The 19,414-nt window shown below is 38.8% G+C and overlaps 1 protein-coding gene across 3 annotated transcripts in view; it reads left to right on the forward strand.

Annotated features, from left to right (window-relative positions):
* Positions 1-619: 619 nt before the first annotated feature.
* RBBP8 (RB binding protein 8, endonuclease) overlaps positions 620-19,414 on the forward strand; it is a 41,171-nt gene continuing 22,376 nt past the window's right edge. Inside the window, exons 1-5 of one of the 3 annotated variants that reach the window (XM_038128411.1) lie at positions 620-800; positions 2,418-2,467; positions 9,710-9,930; positions 15,039-15,081; positions 17,478-17,573. In XM_038128411.1, coding sequence (XP_037984339.1) covers positions 9,819-9,930; positions 15,039-15,081; positions 17,478-17,573 — 251 coding nt within the window. In that variant the 5' untranslated portion in view covers positions 620-800; positions 2,418-2,467; positions 9,710-9,818. The other 2 variants (XM_038128413.1, XM_038128410.1) reach the window with 2 other exon arrangements.

The following is a 19,414-nucleotide window of genomic DNA, read 5'->3' on the forward strand; positions in this document are numbered from 1 at the left end:
AAAGTCACAAGGTGGATATTCCATGTGCAAGCTCCCAGTATGCTGTTTCTCATGTGGTAACAAAGATATGCTGAATCCTATGCACACAGTAAACATACTTTCCACTGGAAATAAATCTGAATTACTGCATAACTTTGGGGGAGTTTAGCTGGTCACACTAAAGATTTGGTGTTACATTATAATAAGTCTGTACTATTAGTGTTATAAAAAAAGGGCACTTCTCTGTTTCTCTTTGCACTTATGCTGGGTAGACCTCTAGCCCAGTTCATCTGCATATAAAATGAAACAAAATTTATAACAATAAGATCTTGCTACACTTAACAAGGATGTATCACTCCCCCACCCCTCGGTAAATTATTTTGCTGGAGGCTACATCATTCTCTCAGAGTAGTATGTTGGGAGTTGACAGAGGCGTGAATAATTCGCGGCGGAGAAGCCTCCCCAGCCGAGCTGAGCTGCAGCATGTTGGGCTGGCCTTTGATGCAGACTGGTTGGGCAGGTTCCCGGGTGCCCCGGGAACCGGTCTGACGGGCCTGTTATGCCAACAAATTCTGGTATGATTCCATGCTCTCCAGAATGCAGAAACCTGCCCAGCCAGTTAAATGAAAGGCATATTAGGTTATCCATTGCACATTGTATATATCTTAGGTGCAGCAGATCTCCTCTCGGCATTCTCTAGTGTGGTCCACAGTGGCTTCCTCATCTCACTCACACTTGAGGTTTATAGCTGGAGGGGAAGTCAATAGTAAATATTTATCACCCCGACCAAGAACAGAACTTTTCACAATTCAAACAGAAGGGTGAGTTTTGAAAATCTTTCTTTAAAATTAATTTAAGATAACCTAAAGCAAAAAATTTCTCTGATGCTTGAAGTGGTATAGTGGCTATTTCCTTAATGTGTCTGAGTACTGCCAGTGTCTATGGCACTGGCTGACAGAATTTTGGTAATTGCAGCTGTTTGAGCCTTCTGTGTGCAGCTCAACATCATCTGCTGTCTGCAGGGTATTTACTGCAGAGTCAGTTCAATGGACCTAGCACAGCAGTGAGAGACAGAAACTCCACAGCCAATGACTTGGTATTTTACGCAGATCACTTAAGTATTGCTTATATTGCTTCTCTTTTATACAGTGTTTTTATAATCCCTGTCACACAACAGCAGTGTTGTGACAAGGTATAGTGCCATTACAGTAAGATGTGTGGTTACTAATTCTTGCCAGACTAACTTTTTTATTAGTTCAATTTTATAGAATGAGCTACTTAAGCCTAGATTTACCTATTTCATGGTAAGATAGGAAACTTACTTGTCATTCTTACTGCTTTCTTTCTACATACTTATTAGAAATTTACCTGTTTAGAATGAGTAACAGTGGTGGTAATGGCAATAAAAAGCAGTGCTAGTCATAAAGGGTAGGCTGACCTGAAAGTTGTACCTGTATCTGCAGCTGAATCCATTCACAGGTTCTGTGTCAAATAAGAAAAATTAAACAGTGTGAAAACAAAAGCCGTGGAATCTGGTAACTGATTAACTACTGGAGCACAGAACTACTTGTTGAGCTGAATAGAAAGGAATGAAGACAGGTTTTGTCATGCCTGTTAGGACAAAATAACTCTTTAACTTCAGTAAATGTGAATCTGCTCAACATCTGTGTAGCTACATTTTTAAAAACCCTCACAAAGCTACTTCCGTCTCGCAGGAATTCTTGATTTTGTCTAACTTTAAGCAAAACAATTGCCATTCTCTTTTGCGATATGAGAAAAACCCATATCAGAATCAGTGGATACAAACCACTAGATACAAAATATCTATACTGGCTTATGTAAGATTTTATGGTAGTCACACAACAGGAAGCTTCAATTATGTTTACTGCCAGCTATTTCCAGGCTGATGCTAAAATTAATATTATTCTTTTGTAGAGTGCCAAGAAAAAGGCCTCTTGAGTCTCTTAAAAAAATCAATGAACTGAAATCACTTTCTCATCAGCAGCACTGCATGTGTGTGTAAATTTTTTTCTTCAAAGTGTTGATAAACAAAAAAGAACATAGGAAAATTTTGTAGTCCCACAGAGGCTGATAATATTCATCAAGAAAAAAAGTTCAATTTTTTAATATTCTCAGTTGATTCTGCTATCAAATACATAATGAAAACTTGCGAAGGGATAAACTATTCTCCAAAGAAAAATTACAGCTGGCTGAGCTGTATGGTTTGCAAAAGAACTCTGTGTAGAGCCTCTAAAATTCTACAAGAGAGCATTGATTTCTAAAGCTATAGCATTTTAACACAGAACATGTTGAATATATTTAAAATTCAAACTAAATAAACCACTTTTTCAAAATGTTGTTTGCCATTCCCTCTCCAGTTTATGTGTTCTGTTTTATTTGGGTTTTCTTCAGCTGCCTTTTTTTTTTTTTTTTTTTAGGGGGCTGGAAGTACAGAGGCTATTGTTTGGGGATTTCTTTTTCCCAAATGGTAAGTAAAATACTACTTCCTATATGTTGTTTCTTTTCTGTCCCTGAATCCATGTTGTTCACTACAGTAAAAGGTAGGTGGCATGATTTTTTGCACAGATCTGTTGGCTTTTACTTCAGCCTTCCAAAGCTGAGATAAATATGCATAACTACTCAAACTGGTCATGTTAGCCTGAGAAACATCAGTATGAGCAAAACATTTCTGCACACATCTAACACAAAAAGGTGCTGCTGCTTAAGAGCCTGAAGACCAGGAACACCATGCTGGGGTCCTGCAACAGCATCCCTCACTTTGCCTTTTTGGTTTTTTTTCTCCTCCATCAGGTCTTCCTAAGAGACCTGAGAGTTTGTGTTGAGTAAGCCCTGGCAGTTTCTGACTATAGATGAAGAGCAGTGAAAGCACTTCAAAGAAGAGGGCTCCTTAAAATGAACAGTGTTACTGGCATGGGGAAATTTGATCTTGGCTCAGTTTCAAATGTGGCTACGCAAGCAGCTTGAGAGGAATCAAATTCAACTAGTGGGGTGATGGAGTGGCTCCTCCCTATTTTTCCAGAGAAAGCAACTGCCTGTGCCAGACAGCAGTGGTGGTGGTGTCTGTTGCTTGTGTGCCTTCCCCGCTGTAAGAAATCATGCTACTCAGTGCACTTCCACTTCCAACACTTCCAGTTGAAATCCCATTTAGGTAGCAGCTGAACTGTGCCACCTAGTCTTACTTGCTGCATCTGAAGTTGGGCTGCTTTGATGTCCTTATTGGCAATTGCAACATGAGGTGCATTAAATGAACAGGATTAGAGAGTTAAACCATATATTTATCCTTCAGTTGCAGATCTGCAAGTTGAGGAGGTTGTGAGCACACTGGCCATGCATATGTATGTGTGATCTATTAAATCTGATGCAAATACATAAGGACCTCACTATTTTATTCTATTTTATACATACACACACACACACACACACATATATATGCAAAGAATGAAATAGTCACCTTTGTGCATAAAGCAAAAAAAATATTTAAATTGGACTTCCCATTGTAATTCAAATCTGGTTTTAATCTTTACATCTAAATTTAAAGTAATAGAAACAACAAAAAAAAAAGCAAGCTTTCTGCTAATACCTTTTAGCCCTTCTCTGTATGCATATGCAGTGATCTATGTCATCTGCTGCTACCTGAGTGGTTAGAAACACTGATGCAGCCTCCGTACTACCCCTCAAAAAGAGAGGGGGGTGTGTGTGAATTAAAGGCTATTTTAATAGCCTAAGAGTACTGCAACATTGCAGTACTCTTACAATAGAACTTCAGTTATTAGCTGATTAGCTGGTAAATAGTCCAGTCATCAAGAAGAAAGGCATTGCCACTAAACTGTAACTGAAAATTGACAGCTCCACCTACTATTACAGGATTAAACAGTTCGGACCATCCAGGTCTAAAATGGGCTAGGAAAAAATAAGATTCCCTCTTTGCAGAATTGCTCATGGATAAGTGTTCTGTCACCTAGTTCAATGTGCCACAGTAAGGGTTATTTTGAAATCTGGACACGAGCCATGACACCACAGGAAGTTTCATCTTTGTTCAACGGTGAAGCATTTTTCCCACAGTTTTATTGTCTAGGTGTGTGTGTTTACTCTTACGAGGTGAATGAGATGCAGTTCCAGTTAGACTAGTCATCTCAAGACACCCAGTGTGTGAATGTGGAATATCAGACTCTCCAGTAGTTTTCTGGCACATTCAGTGAGCCAGGAATCTATTCAGTGGCCAGCTCTGTGATTATGGAGTACATAAAATCAGATAAATCTGGAAGGGAGATAAAAGTAAAGTTCAACCGTTAACGTTAATCCGTTTTCACTTATTGTGGAGCAGATAAGGATAACACTGTAGAAGTCCGTGGATTTATACTGCTGTAAAGATCAACATGAGAGAATATGAAAACAAACAGCTCAGAGTTTATTGGGAAATAAAAGGGGTGACATAATTATTTGCCAAAGTACTTCCTATAAATAGAAAGAAAGGTACAGTTTATGGTAAAATATCAGATCAATCAGCAAGAGGGCTATTTTATTGCTACTTGTCAGATCTGTGCATAGATTTAAGACATCTGCTTCTCTTAACATGAGAAAATGATTGCTTGCCTACATCACAAACTTTCAGATTACAGAAGTTTCAAAAGTAGAATGAAAAGCTGCCAACAAGCATTATTTAGAAAGACTGGAGTGTCTATCACAACCTATTATGACACGACAGCTTCCTCCAAAACCCCTAGCTGATTTTAGTTCCACCAAATGTCTACTGATCTGATAATGCATCAAACTTCCAATTTGATCTTACAACAAGTAATCTGCTGCTGAGCTCCTGAACAACATGTTAATTTTATTTAAGTCAAAAAATAAGTGGTCAAACAATGATGAGGAATGAGAAGGAAAGTTAAATACATGATTTTTTTCAAAACACTTCAGAATTCATGATACGTACTTGATGGGAAACCAAGAATATTTTCAACAATGGAGAACAACAGATTTGAAGCTTGAATCATGTGTCATCTCCTGTCTGACAGTATTTCAAAATACCTCAAAAATGTTGAAATAGTATTTCAGATACAGCTTTATTTATGCTGTAGCTCCTTATTTATGTTTTCTTGAGACCTGAGTGATATGAGTAATGTAAAAACAATTAGATGGAACAGCTACTAACAATTTTGAAATACCGAACACAACTTCTTAAATATTGCTATTAACAATCTAGAAAGTATATGTTTGCAGCACTGTCCCTTCCAAACTGATCACTATTATGTCTTCTAGTCATGCCACCAAGCTGTCTCTGCACGAGTTCCTATATGTACCAAAATGGTCCAGTGGAATCACGTGACAGCAGAATAGTAACAGTGAAAAACTCTGTTTTGTTTCTATTTCATCACTAAGAACTACCTAAAATCAAGGGGTTTATCTCATTGCAGACAGGAGGGCTGGTCCCAATGAGTGAAGGAACATTGATCTGCAATTTGGGAAAAAAAAATAAAATTGAGAAGTGACAAAAAAGTTCAGCAGCCTTATACTGTACTAATTATATGTGCCTACTGGTTCCCATGCTCACATAAAACACAAAAATATGCCTAGGCTGCTCTGTTGTACAGTAAAATGGCGAGCCATGGAAACTGTTAAGATAGAGAGGGTGGGGGGAAGCCCCCCACATACCTCTCTGTGTAAGCCCCAGCAAACAGATTACAAACCCTGGGGCACAGACAGATTTAACAGCACAGCCTTAAAGGCAAGGCCACTTCTGGCACAGTTGTACACCCCGATGATCCTCTTTACATCTAAAACAGCAAGAACCTCTTTCAGGAAGGCAGGGGCCACATTTGTTTCAATGCAGGCTCCTGCACACACCCTTGCTATTCCAGAGTGTTCTGTGCCTGCTGTGACACTGAACTGTGGCACCAGCCAGGGCCTGGCTTGTCCCCTTGGCTTTCCTGTGGCAGCTCTCTGTGAAAACCTCAAGCACTGGGCCAGAGAGGAGAGGGCTGAGACAACACCTGATGGTGTCGATGAACAAACATGAGCCAGCAGCGTGCCCAGGCGGCCAAGAAGGCCGATGGCATGCTGGCCTGTGTCAGAAATAGTATGGCCAGCAGGATGCTGTACTTGGCACTGGTGAGGCCATGAGGCTTGGGCCCCTCACTTCAGGAAGGACATTGAGGTGCTGGAGTGTGTCCAGAGAAGGGCAGCAAAGCTGGTGCAGGGTCTGGAGCACATGTCCCACGAGGAGCTGCTGAGGGAGCTGGGGCTGTTCAGCCTGGAGGAGGCTCAGATGAGCCCTTATTGCTCTCTACAACCACCAGGAAGGAGGGTGCAGCCGGGCGGGGGTCAACCTTTTCTCCCAAACAACAAGTGACAAGACAAAAAGAAGTGGCCTCAGGTTGCTCCAGAGGAGGCTTAGGTTGGACATTAGGAGGAGTTTCTTCACAGAAAGAGCAATTCGACACTGGAATGGACTGCCCAGGGAGGTGGTAGCCACCCTCCCTGGAGGTGGTAAGGAGAGACCACGTTGCACCCAGTGCCATGGTCTAGGTGACACGGTGGTGTTCAGTCAAAGGCCAGACTCGATGATTTCAGCGCTCTTTTCCAACCCAGCTAACCCTGCGACCCTGTCACTGCGCCACCCCTGCCACCCGAACCCCGCGGCGACCGCCCCGGCGCAGGGAACAGACCCTGACGCTCCCTTCTCTCGCGAGAGCAGCGCGGAAGCCTCGCGAGAGCGGCCGGCGGCCCCGCCTCCCCGGGCGGGGAAGGCGCTCGCTGCGGTTTTTCCTTTTTTCCCGCCGCTGGCGCGCGGAGCCGCCGGGAGCCAACCAGGTAACGGCGCGCGCTCTCCTCGTCCTCCGCCCGGGAGCGACCGCGAGCGCGCCGCCCCCGCTCCGCCCCGGGGACGGGCCCGCCACAGCCCCTCCGGCCCCGGGTCCCGCCGGGCGCTCCTCGGCGCTGCCCCGCCTGCCCGAGGGAGCCCCGTTGTCTCCGTTTGGGAGGCTCCCGCCGCTCGGGAGAAGCGCCGTGTGGGACATGCCATACCGCTCCTCTGGCGTCCCGGCTGCGGGGTGTGACCCGAGCCTGGCGGGAAGCTCGCAGGTGTTGGTCATGGCAGGATTTCCCAGAGCATCCCGGCGTGTCTGTCGAGTGAGTTTTCTGTGCGGTGCTCGTGCAAGAGGGAAAGGAGAGCAAAGTTCACCGCCGGGAAGTGCAGGAGAGTGGAGTTTGTAGGAGCAGCCGGTGGGGATCAGGGCGCCGGGTGCTCCCTAGAAGCCCGGGGGGGCGGTGTGTCCCTCGCGGAAAGGTATCAACACCGATAAGCAGCCTCGGCGCGTTTATCGGTGCTGATGATTCCTGGAGGCAATCACTGATGAAGCCGTGGAAAGCCCGACTGTGCCGGAGGGAGTTGGGTTGTGGAAGAAGAGGGAAATGGACGCTTTTAAGTGGTTCTATGAAAGCGGCAGCCGGCAGGATAGCAGCAAAGCAGGACATCCGGGAGAGGAGCTGGCTCTGTGCTTCCACCCCCAAACAGCTTCCAGTGCTGACCCTGCCTGCAGGTGTCCGTACATCCAGCTCTGGCGCTTTTCCCCCGTAAGGACTGGAAAGCGCTTCCTTAGGGCTGGAGACTGAGCTATCACTTTTACACCTGTGCAGCTGCCCAGACCTGTCAAAGGCTCGGCTTGAACGCTTCTTGCAGGCCCTGTGTTTTGAGGGAGGTTGAACACCTGTAGGAAGTAATGTATCATTTTGGGATCTTGAAGCAGATGAAGCTTGGGAAAATGCTTTTCTCTCTTTTTCCTATTTGTAATCGGTGTATGCACCAATAATTTGCAGAAACTTTGAGCGGGTTTTGTGTATTTTTTTTTTTCTTGTGGTCGTCTTGGGGGAAAAAAAAACCCCGAAACAAACACTAGGGACACAATTTACTGTCTAGGTTCAGGTGACTTCCATGGGGTTGAGTCATCTGACACACTTAAATCTGAAACAGTAGGTGAAAGCAAGCGTGTGGTTTTCACTGCCCTAGTGCTTGAGAGAGAAAAAGCTTGATCCTGAAACATCTGTTGAAAGTGCAAAGCAAGAGTTTAAAAGCCATTCCTAACTTCACTAGGCAATTGTTTCCACAAAGAAGCGTTGTAAGATGGCTTGATGTGGCTGCACACAAAGTGGAACATTTCAGCTGCAAAGATGCAAGCAAATCAGTGTTCAACTTCTGTTGAAGAGTTGTAGGCATTGCTAATTTCAAAGGGTAATTTTTTTTTCTTTTAAAGATTTCTCTGAAGGTAACATTTGGTAACATGACGCCATATCCTGAAATAGGCACTGAATTTGCCATGGACAGAACAGGTTAAAGCAAATGTGGAGCTGCTGGCTTCCCTTATGCGATAGAAAACATACAGTTCAAGTGTTTCTGTTGAGAATAATGCTTTGTTCCATTATTTTTATTCCATTGTAAAGGAGCCAGACTGAAAAAAAGTGACTTAAAATCGTGCACAGTTAGATGAGACAGGAGAGTGGAACCAAAGCCTCCAGGCCCTACACTTGGTTACTGACCACTGGACTGAACATTTTATTGTGGTGAATCTGGGGGACCAGCTAAACCAGTAGCTGCATTCAGATACTCTAAGTTGTTTGAAGACTTTTAAGATAGGAAATGCAGCTTCTTGACTAATTATAGGCCTTGTATCATCTGAACTATAACTTATACCTCAAAAATTTGAGAGCAAATTGTTCCTTCCATTTGACTGTATATGGTGGTTTGCTTGCTCAAGTTGCTAATTTAGGAATAGTACAAAATATCTAGCTTTTCTTATCCTTACTGCATTTTATAGTACAAGGTCATAGAGATGGCTATGTCCGCCTGGTAATGACAGTCCCTGTTCAGAAGTGTTTGTTTGAAACTGACTGCATAAAAATGGGGAAAACTTAGAATGTCCAGTTTCACACAGAGGGAGCTGAAGGACAGAGATTACAGGAGTATTTCAATATTGGACACCCAGTGCCAGTAGAATTGAATCTTGCCTTGGCTCAGAGCCAGATCTGAGTACCATACTTCCTCTGTAGTTTGCCTGAGGGCATCATCTCTGTAAAAAACCCTTCAAAACAAGTGAGAATATGGGTAAGATTATCCTAAATTTTGTAGGCAGTCAAGCTTCTAAGACAGACCTGGATGACTTTGATTGTTCTTCTCAAATATTAATGTTTTGGAGATTTATAGATTTTTGTGATTACTCTCCAATTTTATTTTTTTTCATCAGGGAATGGGAATCATTTTAATATAGAATTATGAACACTTCAGGGGGATGTCAGCTTTTCTTTGCAAAAGGATCTCATTTGAATCCAAGTTTATATAAAGGATGTGTGTAGACAAATCCATCTCTGATTAAACTTTTGACAAATGCTTTTGCTGACAGCCAGATTTGGCTTACTTTTGGAAAACAGGAATTTGGTATAACTCTATCTTTAGATAAGAAAAAAAAATAAAGACTCTTAAGTGTTTTAATCTAATTTTAAGTTGATAGTTTTTTAAGGGGAGCAAAATTATGTTAGTTTGTAATTACCTGCAGCAAAATACTTAGCAATGTCCAAGCTTTCAGGGTGACTGTCAAGTGTGGAAGTATACAAATATATATCCTCAACAAGGATAGACAGTAAACTTTGCATTTCATCCATGGCTACAAGTTATGCTCTGATAAATTCAAATGTAACTGTTTTCATTCTGTTGTTACAGACATACACCCCTCTTCAGAAACAGTTTCATAACTATGTAATTTAAAATACAAAGTTTGAGAGTGAGCCAGTTCTGCAAGTCAAAGAAGCTGGGAGCAGAAAAAAGCAAGATGAATGCATCTGGAGGAAGCTGTGGCAGCCCTAGTTCTGCAGAACCTACAGGAGATTTCTTCAAAGAACTGTGGTCCAAACTGAAGGAATGTCATGATAAAGAAGTACAAGGTAAATCATTGAAGGTTGGGTTTCAGGTTAAAGTTGGTGTTTGTCAGTTACCACAGGAAAACTTTGAACCAAAATACTCTGCATGGAACTAAATGGATTTTCAATGTTTTCAGTTACGCAGAAAGTTGGACCCGATGATTACAAATGATCCTTAGAGATTGACCACTTAAGCCTGGTTTAACAGGATTAAACTATCAACACATATAAATGATTTGCTAGGTCAGTGAAGAAAAATTAACACAATGTTACATGGAGTCTCTGCTTGCCAACAAAATATTTATGTGTTACTTTACCTTAATGGATTATTATTCAAATTTCCAAACCATGTTATTCAATGGATTTTTTTCTTTTGCTTTTTGCTTTAGTTGCTTCAGATACTTTAAAATTATTTGCATTGTTTATTTCCCCTAACTTGTGCAAAATCACTCTGCAGATTAATGTTACTGAAGTGCAAATTATTTATTCAGATTTTAATGTTCTAAATTTTCTCAGCAAAATTTGTAATGTTTTTATAATATGATTATTCTCACATTATGTGACTTGTAATAACGATTTTACTACAGATTGGCTGTTAGTGTCTGTATTCTTCAGTAATTCAGAAAAGATGAATTATTGCACTGTATGTATTGTTATTGTAATATTTTTTACAAGGAGTATTCATAAGGGTTTTTTGCTAAAAACATTAAATAAGTTAAGGTTTTGTTTTGCTTGTCTAAAGTCACATGATCCATTCTTTTTGGATGGAATTAAAACAATATTAGACTGTGTTTTCTAAGAAGTTAATCCTTATGTATGAAATAGTATTGATATTAGACTGGAATAAAAGTGGATGAGTTTTTGTGATTTAAGAGCTGTAATTATGCAAGTGGATCTTTACCCAGAACATTTCAGTGGCCTTGGTTGTTTCTACCAGCCTCAAAAGTGTTTCAGGTCTGTCCATTTTGGCCCAGTTATACCATCACTTCTTGGTTTCAAAATCTCTTGGGGATTGTTTTATAATTAATAGATGTTATGTGCCTCCTACTGAAAGTCTTGATTCAATTATTTGCAGCACTAGGCTGTGACACTTTGTTGTTGATTATTAAAAAAAACAGACCAAACAAAGCAACCAAAAAGCATATACCAATATGGCAACTGGAAAAAAAACTATAGCAGACACTAGCATTTCTTTACATTAACATATGGGCTACAATTTTATTTTAAAAAATTAACTTTTTTTAATAATTTTTTTTTAATTGTTGGTGGTTCTTTTTGGAGTGGGTGTGATGTCAACCACAGATAAACACGGAAGTACTGACAGAATGGGATCTGGCAATCTATGGCATGTCTGAACAACAAAAGCTTAACAAACAAAAAGCTCTGATGTAGAGACTTATGTTAAGTGACCCTTTCTCTAGTTTCTTGGGGTGTGCAGCACGTGATTTTCAAGTTTGGGTTTTCTTTATGCAAGCAAGATATTCTTTAGAATGCATGCAGGGTGTGGCCAGGTAATTTTGCCACCAGGCAGTCTTTTTCATGCCTAGCCCTTTGTCAGTATGTCCCACACTGTGTTAGGTAAAATTAGGTCTTCCATGATAACATCAAAGACATGCCTGAAGGATAGTTAATTTTTTCAGAAGGTGGGGATCCTCTTGTAGAAAATGGTACTGGAAGATATTTTAGAAACATCAAACACAGACTTGCCTAGACTTTGCTTGTTTCTGAAGTCTATAAATAAGAATTAAAATTGACTCATGAGTTTCCAATCTGAATGTCAGCAAAAATTATTTTAAAGGCGGTGGAAGGTGGATTAAGGGAAAGTTAGTAGTTGTTGAAAAAGCTTTTTGCATGTACAATGTACTGAACACTGAAATTCAAATTCTTCTTATTTAAAATCCATGAAAAGTTGAATTTATGACACATGAACTTGGCATAGTCAGACATGTTATGCAAGTTATATTTATAGAATGTAGACTGAAGAATGCTTTAAACTCATGCAGTTTGAAAGGGATTTTATTGAATTTTGATATTACTATATTGTAAAGGGTGTGTTTTTTCACCGTTATGTAAAGAAATCCAGCTTCTTGTTATTTTAATCTCATCACTTACAAAGAAATCCGAATTTTGGCCTTCTTTAGCCAAAATAGCTATTATTTAACCTAAATTCATTATGAAACAGTGGGTAGGACATCTACATCCCAGTTTCCAAAGATGTTGGGTATGGTCAATGTCAGTTGACTTTTCAGGGAGTTCAGAAATGCTCAACAACTCAGAATAATGGTCATTAAAACTATTTGCTTTTATTTCCCGTCTGTAGAATATGTGGGATATTTCCATAGTACCCAGAAGATTCAAAGGAATTTAATAATGCTTTTTGTAAACGGATGTAATTCTACAGGTGGCAATTCTTACCTCTTGCTTGAAATAATTATATAGATGCTTGCTGAATGTAGATCAAGATGGTTTCTGAGGATTAATTTAAATCTAAAACCCTGTACTAAAAATATATATCAGCATAGAAATGTGAGCAGTGTTTTATGTACAAGGAATTGCCTAGCTTTTTAAATTATTGCTTACCTCTGAAAGCAGAAATACCAATGAACAAAAAAACTGTAGTAATTGAAGGAGAGAAGCTTATGAGGAAAGCAATCTCATTTATAGATTGCTGTAGGAAAGGAAATGGTTGGAAGTTCCTCAAAAGTAAATAATTATAGAAAACGGAGCTGGAAGGGATTTTAGGAGGTCATCTAGTCCATCTCTATACCCTTGAGGTAGGATTATGACTGCATCATTGCTGACAGTAGCTTGTCCAACTTGTTTCAAGAAATCTCCAGTGATAAAGATTCTGCGGTCTTGCCAGCTTTAAGCAAGTGCATTTAATGCTTTTGAAAATTCATCAGAACAGAAATTATCATAGCCATTAATTGAAATATTACAGCTATATAATCCAATCAAATAGCAAGTTTCATAAAATAGTGTTTAATTAATCTGCCTAATGATAATTTAAAGAAGGTCTCTGTTGCTTTAATAGGTGTAGAGTGTCATTTATTGATGCACTTACAAGCTTTTGGTGGTGTAGATTTATATAGTTTACAGCTTGTCTATTCCATAAAAATATTGTGCAAAAGATAAAATTGAATTGGGAAGGGATGTAGAGTAGTTCCACGGAGTTTTATGTGTTCCCTATAAGGAGCACATAATAAGCAAGCTTGAAAAAGCCAGGCTCCTTAAATGAGCATGCTTAAAAACTCTGAATGCTCTGGAAAAGCCAAAGGAAGAGACTAGAGCAGATGTAGTAATTCAAGGCTCTTGGATAAATGTAACAGGCTGGTTTCCTACCTTCTCATTGCAGTCATTTGAACTAAGAAAAAAATGCAACCTTTAAGTAACTAGTTTAGGTCCTCCTGAATTCAGGTGAGAGGGGAGATAGTGTTACCTGTAGCACAGTACTGGGCCTTTTGAGCCCTGCCTCTTCAATTGGTTGCTCAGGTTGCCAAAGTTACAATCCTAAATACTATACTTGCTGAACAGACTACCTGTTCATACAGGAGATGCATTGTTGTGCAGCTTCATTCCTTCCGATGGGCGTGGAGCAGCTTTAAAGCAAGCTTTATAGGGGTTCTAATTGCAGATGCCTAATTGACTTGATGAATAGCAACTGCTTAAAAAAATAAACCCTCTTTCTGTGCTGATCTGCATGATAGAACACAAATTCTCACAGGTGCTGAACACTTGGAGATAAAAGAAATCTTGCTATATTTCTTAAGAATTTTTTTAAGTAGTCTGTCTGCATTTTTGACTCATTGTCTCACTGGCATCTTGTAGCAAGTATGGGTTCACTGAGTCTGTGGCTGGCTTGACATTTTAAGTGGCCTGAGGAGTGAACCTTCTCAAGCAATTAATTTTTCCCTTCGAGCTATTCCTAGTTGAGTGTGCTAGTGGAGAAAAAATAGTCTGTTAGCTGCCTTAACCTACATTTTCTATAGTAAGATGTAGTATCATCTCTGTATTTAGGCTTAAATTCAAAATAGTCTCAAGTTTTCTTACAAGTGTTCTGCTTTTATAAGTTTATCTTGCTATCCTAAATGCATAATGCTTTTGCAAGAGAACTTACAAGACACCTAATGTTCAACCTGAAGTTGGTAGCAACCTTTCATAGTTAGAGGAAAATAACCATGCTAGGAAATGTTATTTTCTGATGTGATATGAAAATTTCTCTGGGATTTCTGTTTAAGAAAGTGTTCTGTCACTGGGGTCTGATTATTTTGTTTATTTGGAATCGGAATGGCCAGCTTGTGTGTGGGTAATATCACATAAATTTCCATAGCACTGTGTCCTGCTTGTTAAATTGTTTTGTGCATTAATATCTTCTTGTCTCTGTGCACATAATGCACCCAAGACCTTGCAAGCAGATTAGCTGGACAGTGTTCTGTCCTCCGGGCTGTCAGCTGGCCACTCCTGCTGAGAACATCAGTTGTATTTGAAAACCTTTTTTCTACTGCTCAGAATATGTAGTTAGGAGTGTGGAACTCTTAGGGGGAAAAATGCCACAGACGAAATATCATTCATCAATTCACCTTCAGATATTCCAAGGAAGTCTTGACTGAGAGAGTCCGGTAGCACATCTCCAAAGAAGGATGTTGTCCTTCTGTGCTTTAAAGCCTTGAATCACATATTTTTAATGTTTCCTTTATGAATATACACTCTAAAACATTTCTCAGTTCAGTGATTGGATGCTTCATTTCCAGTGTTGTATTGTGAATTTATGTGCACACAGAACATATTCTATGCTACTTGTGTGGGCATAGTCAGTGAAATGTCAGTGAAAATGTATTGACAGTGCTGGCTATTCATGTGTGGTTATTTCACAAAGATGTTTGTTTACTTGTGTAAGTGGAAATCTGTGTGTTTAAGAAGTCCTTATTTCCTGGAGATCACAATGACTATATTTATTTCTAAGATCCTGTAGAACACACTCAAAAAAATCCAGAAGGAACCTTTTTCTCTCCAGATTACTAACATTTTTTGTCTCTCTTTGCAGATAACAGTGGTAAACAGGGAGTTAATTTATTGTCTCATTTTTTAAAATCAGAATTCTATAACATGTAATTCTTCTTTCCACTTTTCAGGCTTGCAGCTGAAAATATCTAAGTTGAAAAAGGAAAGATGCTTGTAAGTACTCATCCCAGTGATCTAATTTATTAAAGGAGAGTCAGAGTCCCATTAATGAGCTGCAATTCTTGTAAGATCAATTAAGGTTTCATGGATTCTTCCTTTAGAGGTGTAAAAAACTCTGCTTACTTTAATAATTCAGCTAAAGTAGTCTGAAGATGTAGGGAGCTCTTTACAGGCTGTGTTATTTCTTAAGTATAATTTATGAATTAAGTAGTTGCTCATTTTTAGTCTGAAATGATGAAATTATCTCTTGCTTTTGATAATAGCCTGCTGTATCATAAGTTGCTTCCATGTTCTGAAATCTTAAATTAATCAGTCAGTTTTCTAGATGAGAAATATTATCAGTGCTGTGACTGAACAAATACCAAATAGGTTAGTCACTGTTTGTTGTAATCTTTCTACAGCTGCCACATTGTGGATACAGTACTGGTACATAGGAGGTCTTGTTCTCCTTGCTGCATCTGAATGCCTGGGGTTTAGTATTTCAAACTTGGTAATCAGCTGACAATGAGCACCTTATTTTGTATCCCACTCCGGCATTGGAACTAATGACTTGTAAACGCTAGGTCAGAGACTGGCTATTTCGTAGTGCCTTCATAGCCAAAGACATCTGTCATGTTTATCAGGTGCACTGGAATTTTAAGGAAAGAAAACCCAACCAAGAGCGTAGTTCCTTCTGTCATTGTACTGTCTTCATGGGGCATTTTACAGGGTTTAGGTGAAAGGCATGTAGTATTAGTGTACATTCATGTCCTACTTTTTTATTGCAAATGACTTAATGCCGTAGAATGACTTCAAATTAACTAGAAACAATTTTTAAATTTGCTATTTTAAGCCTCCTGTGAGTGGCCTAAACAGAAAAAAATGAGGAGATTTTTTGTGGTTTTAGTTTTTTTGTTGGAGAGATTTTTTTAATGTCCTAAACATCAGGAAAATGCAGCCTGCTTTTGTCAGACTTCGAATTTTGTCATGGCCTGGCTGTACTTGGTTAGTGAACTCAGGTAAGAGAACTTTAACATATTAACATTTAACTTGCTTCCCAAGTAAAAGTACAAGCCTTAAATGGTCCCTGATGCTGTTTGCATGTAACTGTTTTATAGGTTGAATATGCAGTTTGAAGGGCCTATGTGGGTCTGTGTGATAGTACAGAAAAATAAAGCATCTGTACTTAAGTTAAAGATTAATTAAATATGCTTTTGATTGTACACTGTGGAAGCTTCCAGCTGTGCCACTCACTTTATTACCTATGATTGCTAGTTTCTTGAATTGCTGTAATGCCAGCAATATGAAAATATGGTTGGCTAAACATATGTTAAAGGGATAATGCCAATTTAAAAGTATGTTTGTGTAAAAGAACTGTATCAACAAGTCAGTGAATATGTTTTCATTTCCTGGTGTGTGTGTGTGTGTGTGTGCTTAACAGCTTTTCATGAGCCAATTTCATGACTTCCACAAATAATCCATCTCAGGCACACTGAAAACAAACAACTGCTTTCATGGATATATATACAAGGGATTCTGTGGTAGAAAGAAGAACTGGGAATTTCTCAGAAGTTAGTCATTGTTATGTTACACACATTCAGGTGCTTAGCTTTTATTGAACGTTAATATACCTGTAGAAAATAATCATGTGCTTGTCACTCGTACCATGGTTGCATCTTGAAGAGATATTTTGATCTGATAATAACATTGAAAGGGAGCTAAAACTGGGAAGTTAACATTACTATTTCTCCTTAGCTCTTTTAAGGAGAAAATATTCTATGTCAGTTAATTAGTTCTGGTTTTTAGAGAAGGTATTTTCCACACGATCAACTGCTTTTGGGGTTTTGTAAAGAGACTTCTTTCGTCTTTATTCATGCTATGGGAATACATGCTCCATAGAGAATTTCTTCTTGAGGAAGTAAGCCTTTAATGGAGCCAAAGACTTTTCAGAGATTTCCAAACCTAATGTGTTTTGCTACACTGCAGAATTTACTCACTTATACAACAAGAACAAAATTACCTGATTGTGAAAGCTCCCATTTGATTCCCCACAGCTCCACAACACAGTAAGGTGTAAGAGAAGTGTTTGAGTTTGTTCTCTGAAATTGTTGCTTGAACATTGTAAGCTTTTATGTCTTGACTGTCATTAATTCCAGTTTTTACCTGAAACAAATCAGACATAACAGAAGATCACCTGTATTATGAATTAGAATCTAGCTGCATCTTTCTTTTGTCATTTGTAAATTATTAATCAGAAACACTAGTTTCGTATATCTTCAACATAATATTTGTGCTGATGATGATCACATTTCCGAAGGATATGAAAGAAACATGCCAGAGAAAACTCTCTCGTGAAAAAGTAATTACTGCAATTTAAAGCTAGAACCAATTTTTTCTCTTTTTCTTTTCAGGGATGCAGAGAGGCTTGAAGAGTTCTATACCAAAAACCAACAGCTCAGAGAACAGCAAAAAGCACTTCATGACACTATCAAGGTTTTAGAAGACAGGTGAAGTAGTGTCTTCTGGCTTTTGAGTTTGCTGAGTTTTGCTCTTGCAGAGTAGTTCTGGTTACTTTGCAGGTTGAGTTTATTGTGTTTTGGTGTGGGATTATTGATTTTTTTTAGTGAGCCAGTTATTTTTTAATGCAATCCAAGTAGTGCGTTATAGAGAAAGGCGTAGAATTTACATTTTTCTGACTGAAGAACAATCAATAAATATATAGATATATATTTATCTCATCTATATAATTAAACATAAAATCAATAATGATTATAAATAAATAAGAATTTCTGTTGTATTGTTATTTTCAAAGTGCTTAGCTTGTTTAGTTCAGTTTCAGTAGAAGTTAGAATAGAGCAGCTTGGGAGGCAAACAGACATTTTAAGGTTTGTTCTTTTGTATCCGTCTTTGTATAGCTAAATTTAATATTGATCGAGATGTAATACAAGTACAAAACCCAAAGGCTATAATATGTTGTGAAATTAATGAAATAACTCACTAGGAAATGTTTCAGATTTGAGAGAGTCTTTTTTACCGATTGCCTGTTTTACCTAAATTTGATCACAGGTTCTGTCTGTTACCTTCTTTTGGACTTGGGTGTTCTCCTCACCTTTTGATCCATTCTGCCTTTTCCTTATTTGTTCCTGTTTAATCTGGTACAGCAAAGCAAAACTAATAGATGTGAAATTACAGTGCATTTTTCCTACTTTAAAAACTATACCTGTTTTGGAAAGTATATGTTAAATTTGCTGTTAATAGGCTCTCAGTAGCTTTCTGGAAACAGGAGATCATTACATAGTAAATGGTTTTCCGCTATTCCTGTGTTACCTCAAATTTTGAGCTGTGATTACTCTACTTTTACTTTCAACTCCATTTCTCTGTGAAAGGCATTAGGGATAAGCTTGTAGCCATGCAAGTAATAAACTTTCATACCATGTAAGTAGAGAGGCGTTTATGGTGTGGATGGACCTTTCTAATCCCTTGGCAGATGAATTACTCAGAAGAAGTATTTCAACTGACTTAATACAAGGAAATTGTAATGCTGTGTTTGTTACACATTCAGATAAGCTAGTATGAAAAGGCATTTCAGTATTTTACTCTTGCCATAATTCCACAATATTAAAGCACCAATAAACAAGTATGGTTTTTGCTTCCAATATTCAGCTGTGAAATTGGAAAGTTATGTAGTTTGTGTAGTTGGGATTTTTTAATACTTGGTGTAGTAGCATCAGCCGTGCACAGCTTTTGACTAACTGGTTTCTTATTTAGCAGGCAAAAGAGAGTCTGGTTTTCACTTTGGTAATACTGTGAGCTTTTTGCTGTGTACTAGAAATAAGTACATTCTGTTTATCACCAATAAAATCAACACATATTTCATTACAGGAATTAATGTGTCAGGTAAGATGGAATGATTCTAACCAGTCCTTTTCTGATCATGGATGTGTTTTAAACAGCTAATCTGAACTATTAGAGACAGTGGAGTCAACGCCTCTTGTGAACTTTTGGATCCACTTCAAATTATTGGTGCTTAGATAAAGATAAAGGGTTTCACATTTGCTTGGCAGTTGTTAAGAGTGAAATTACTATATGTCCTTTCTATTTTATTATTTTGCTTAATGACAGTACATATCCTTCTTAAATGAGGTAGTAATTCTATTTACTGAAGTGATTTGCTTATTTGTATTTTCTTGAATTAAGTTTACATAAAATGGTGATTTATATCCAACAGTATTTTTAGTAGGATGCCTTACAAAGGATTTCAGTGTCAAGGTGTATCATGCTCCACTTTATTATATAAAGTAATGCATGTTGCTTTAGAAGTATCCAGTAGCTACAATCATTTGTGCAA

The sequence above is a fragment of the Motacilla alba genome, chromosome 2 (assembly GCF_015832195.1).
Source record: "Motacilla alba alba isolate MOTALB_02 chromosome 2, Motacilla_alba_V1.0_pri, whole genome shotgun sequence".
In the NCBI taxonomy this organism is placed as follows: Eukaryota; Metazoa; Chordata; class Aves; order Passeriformes; family Motacillidae; genus Motacilla; species Motacilla alba.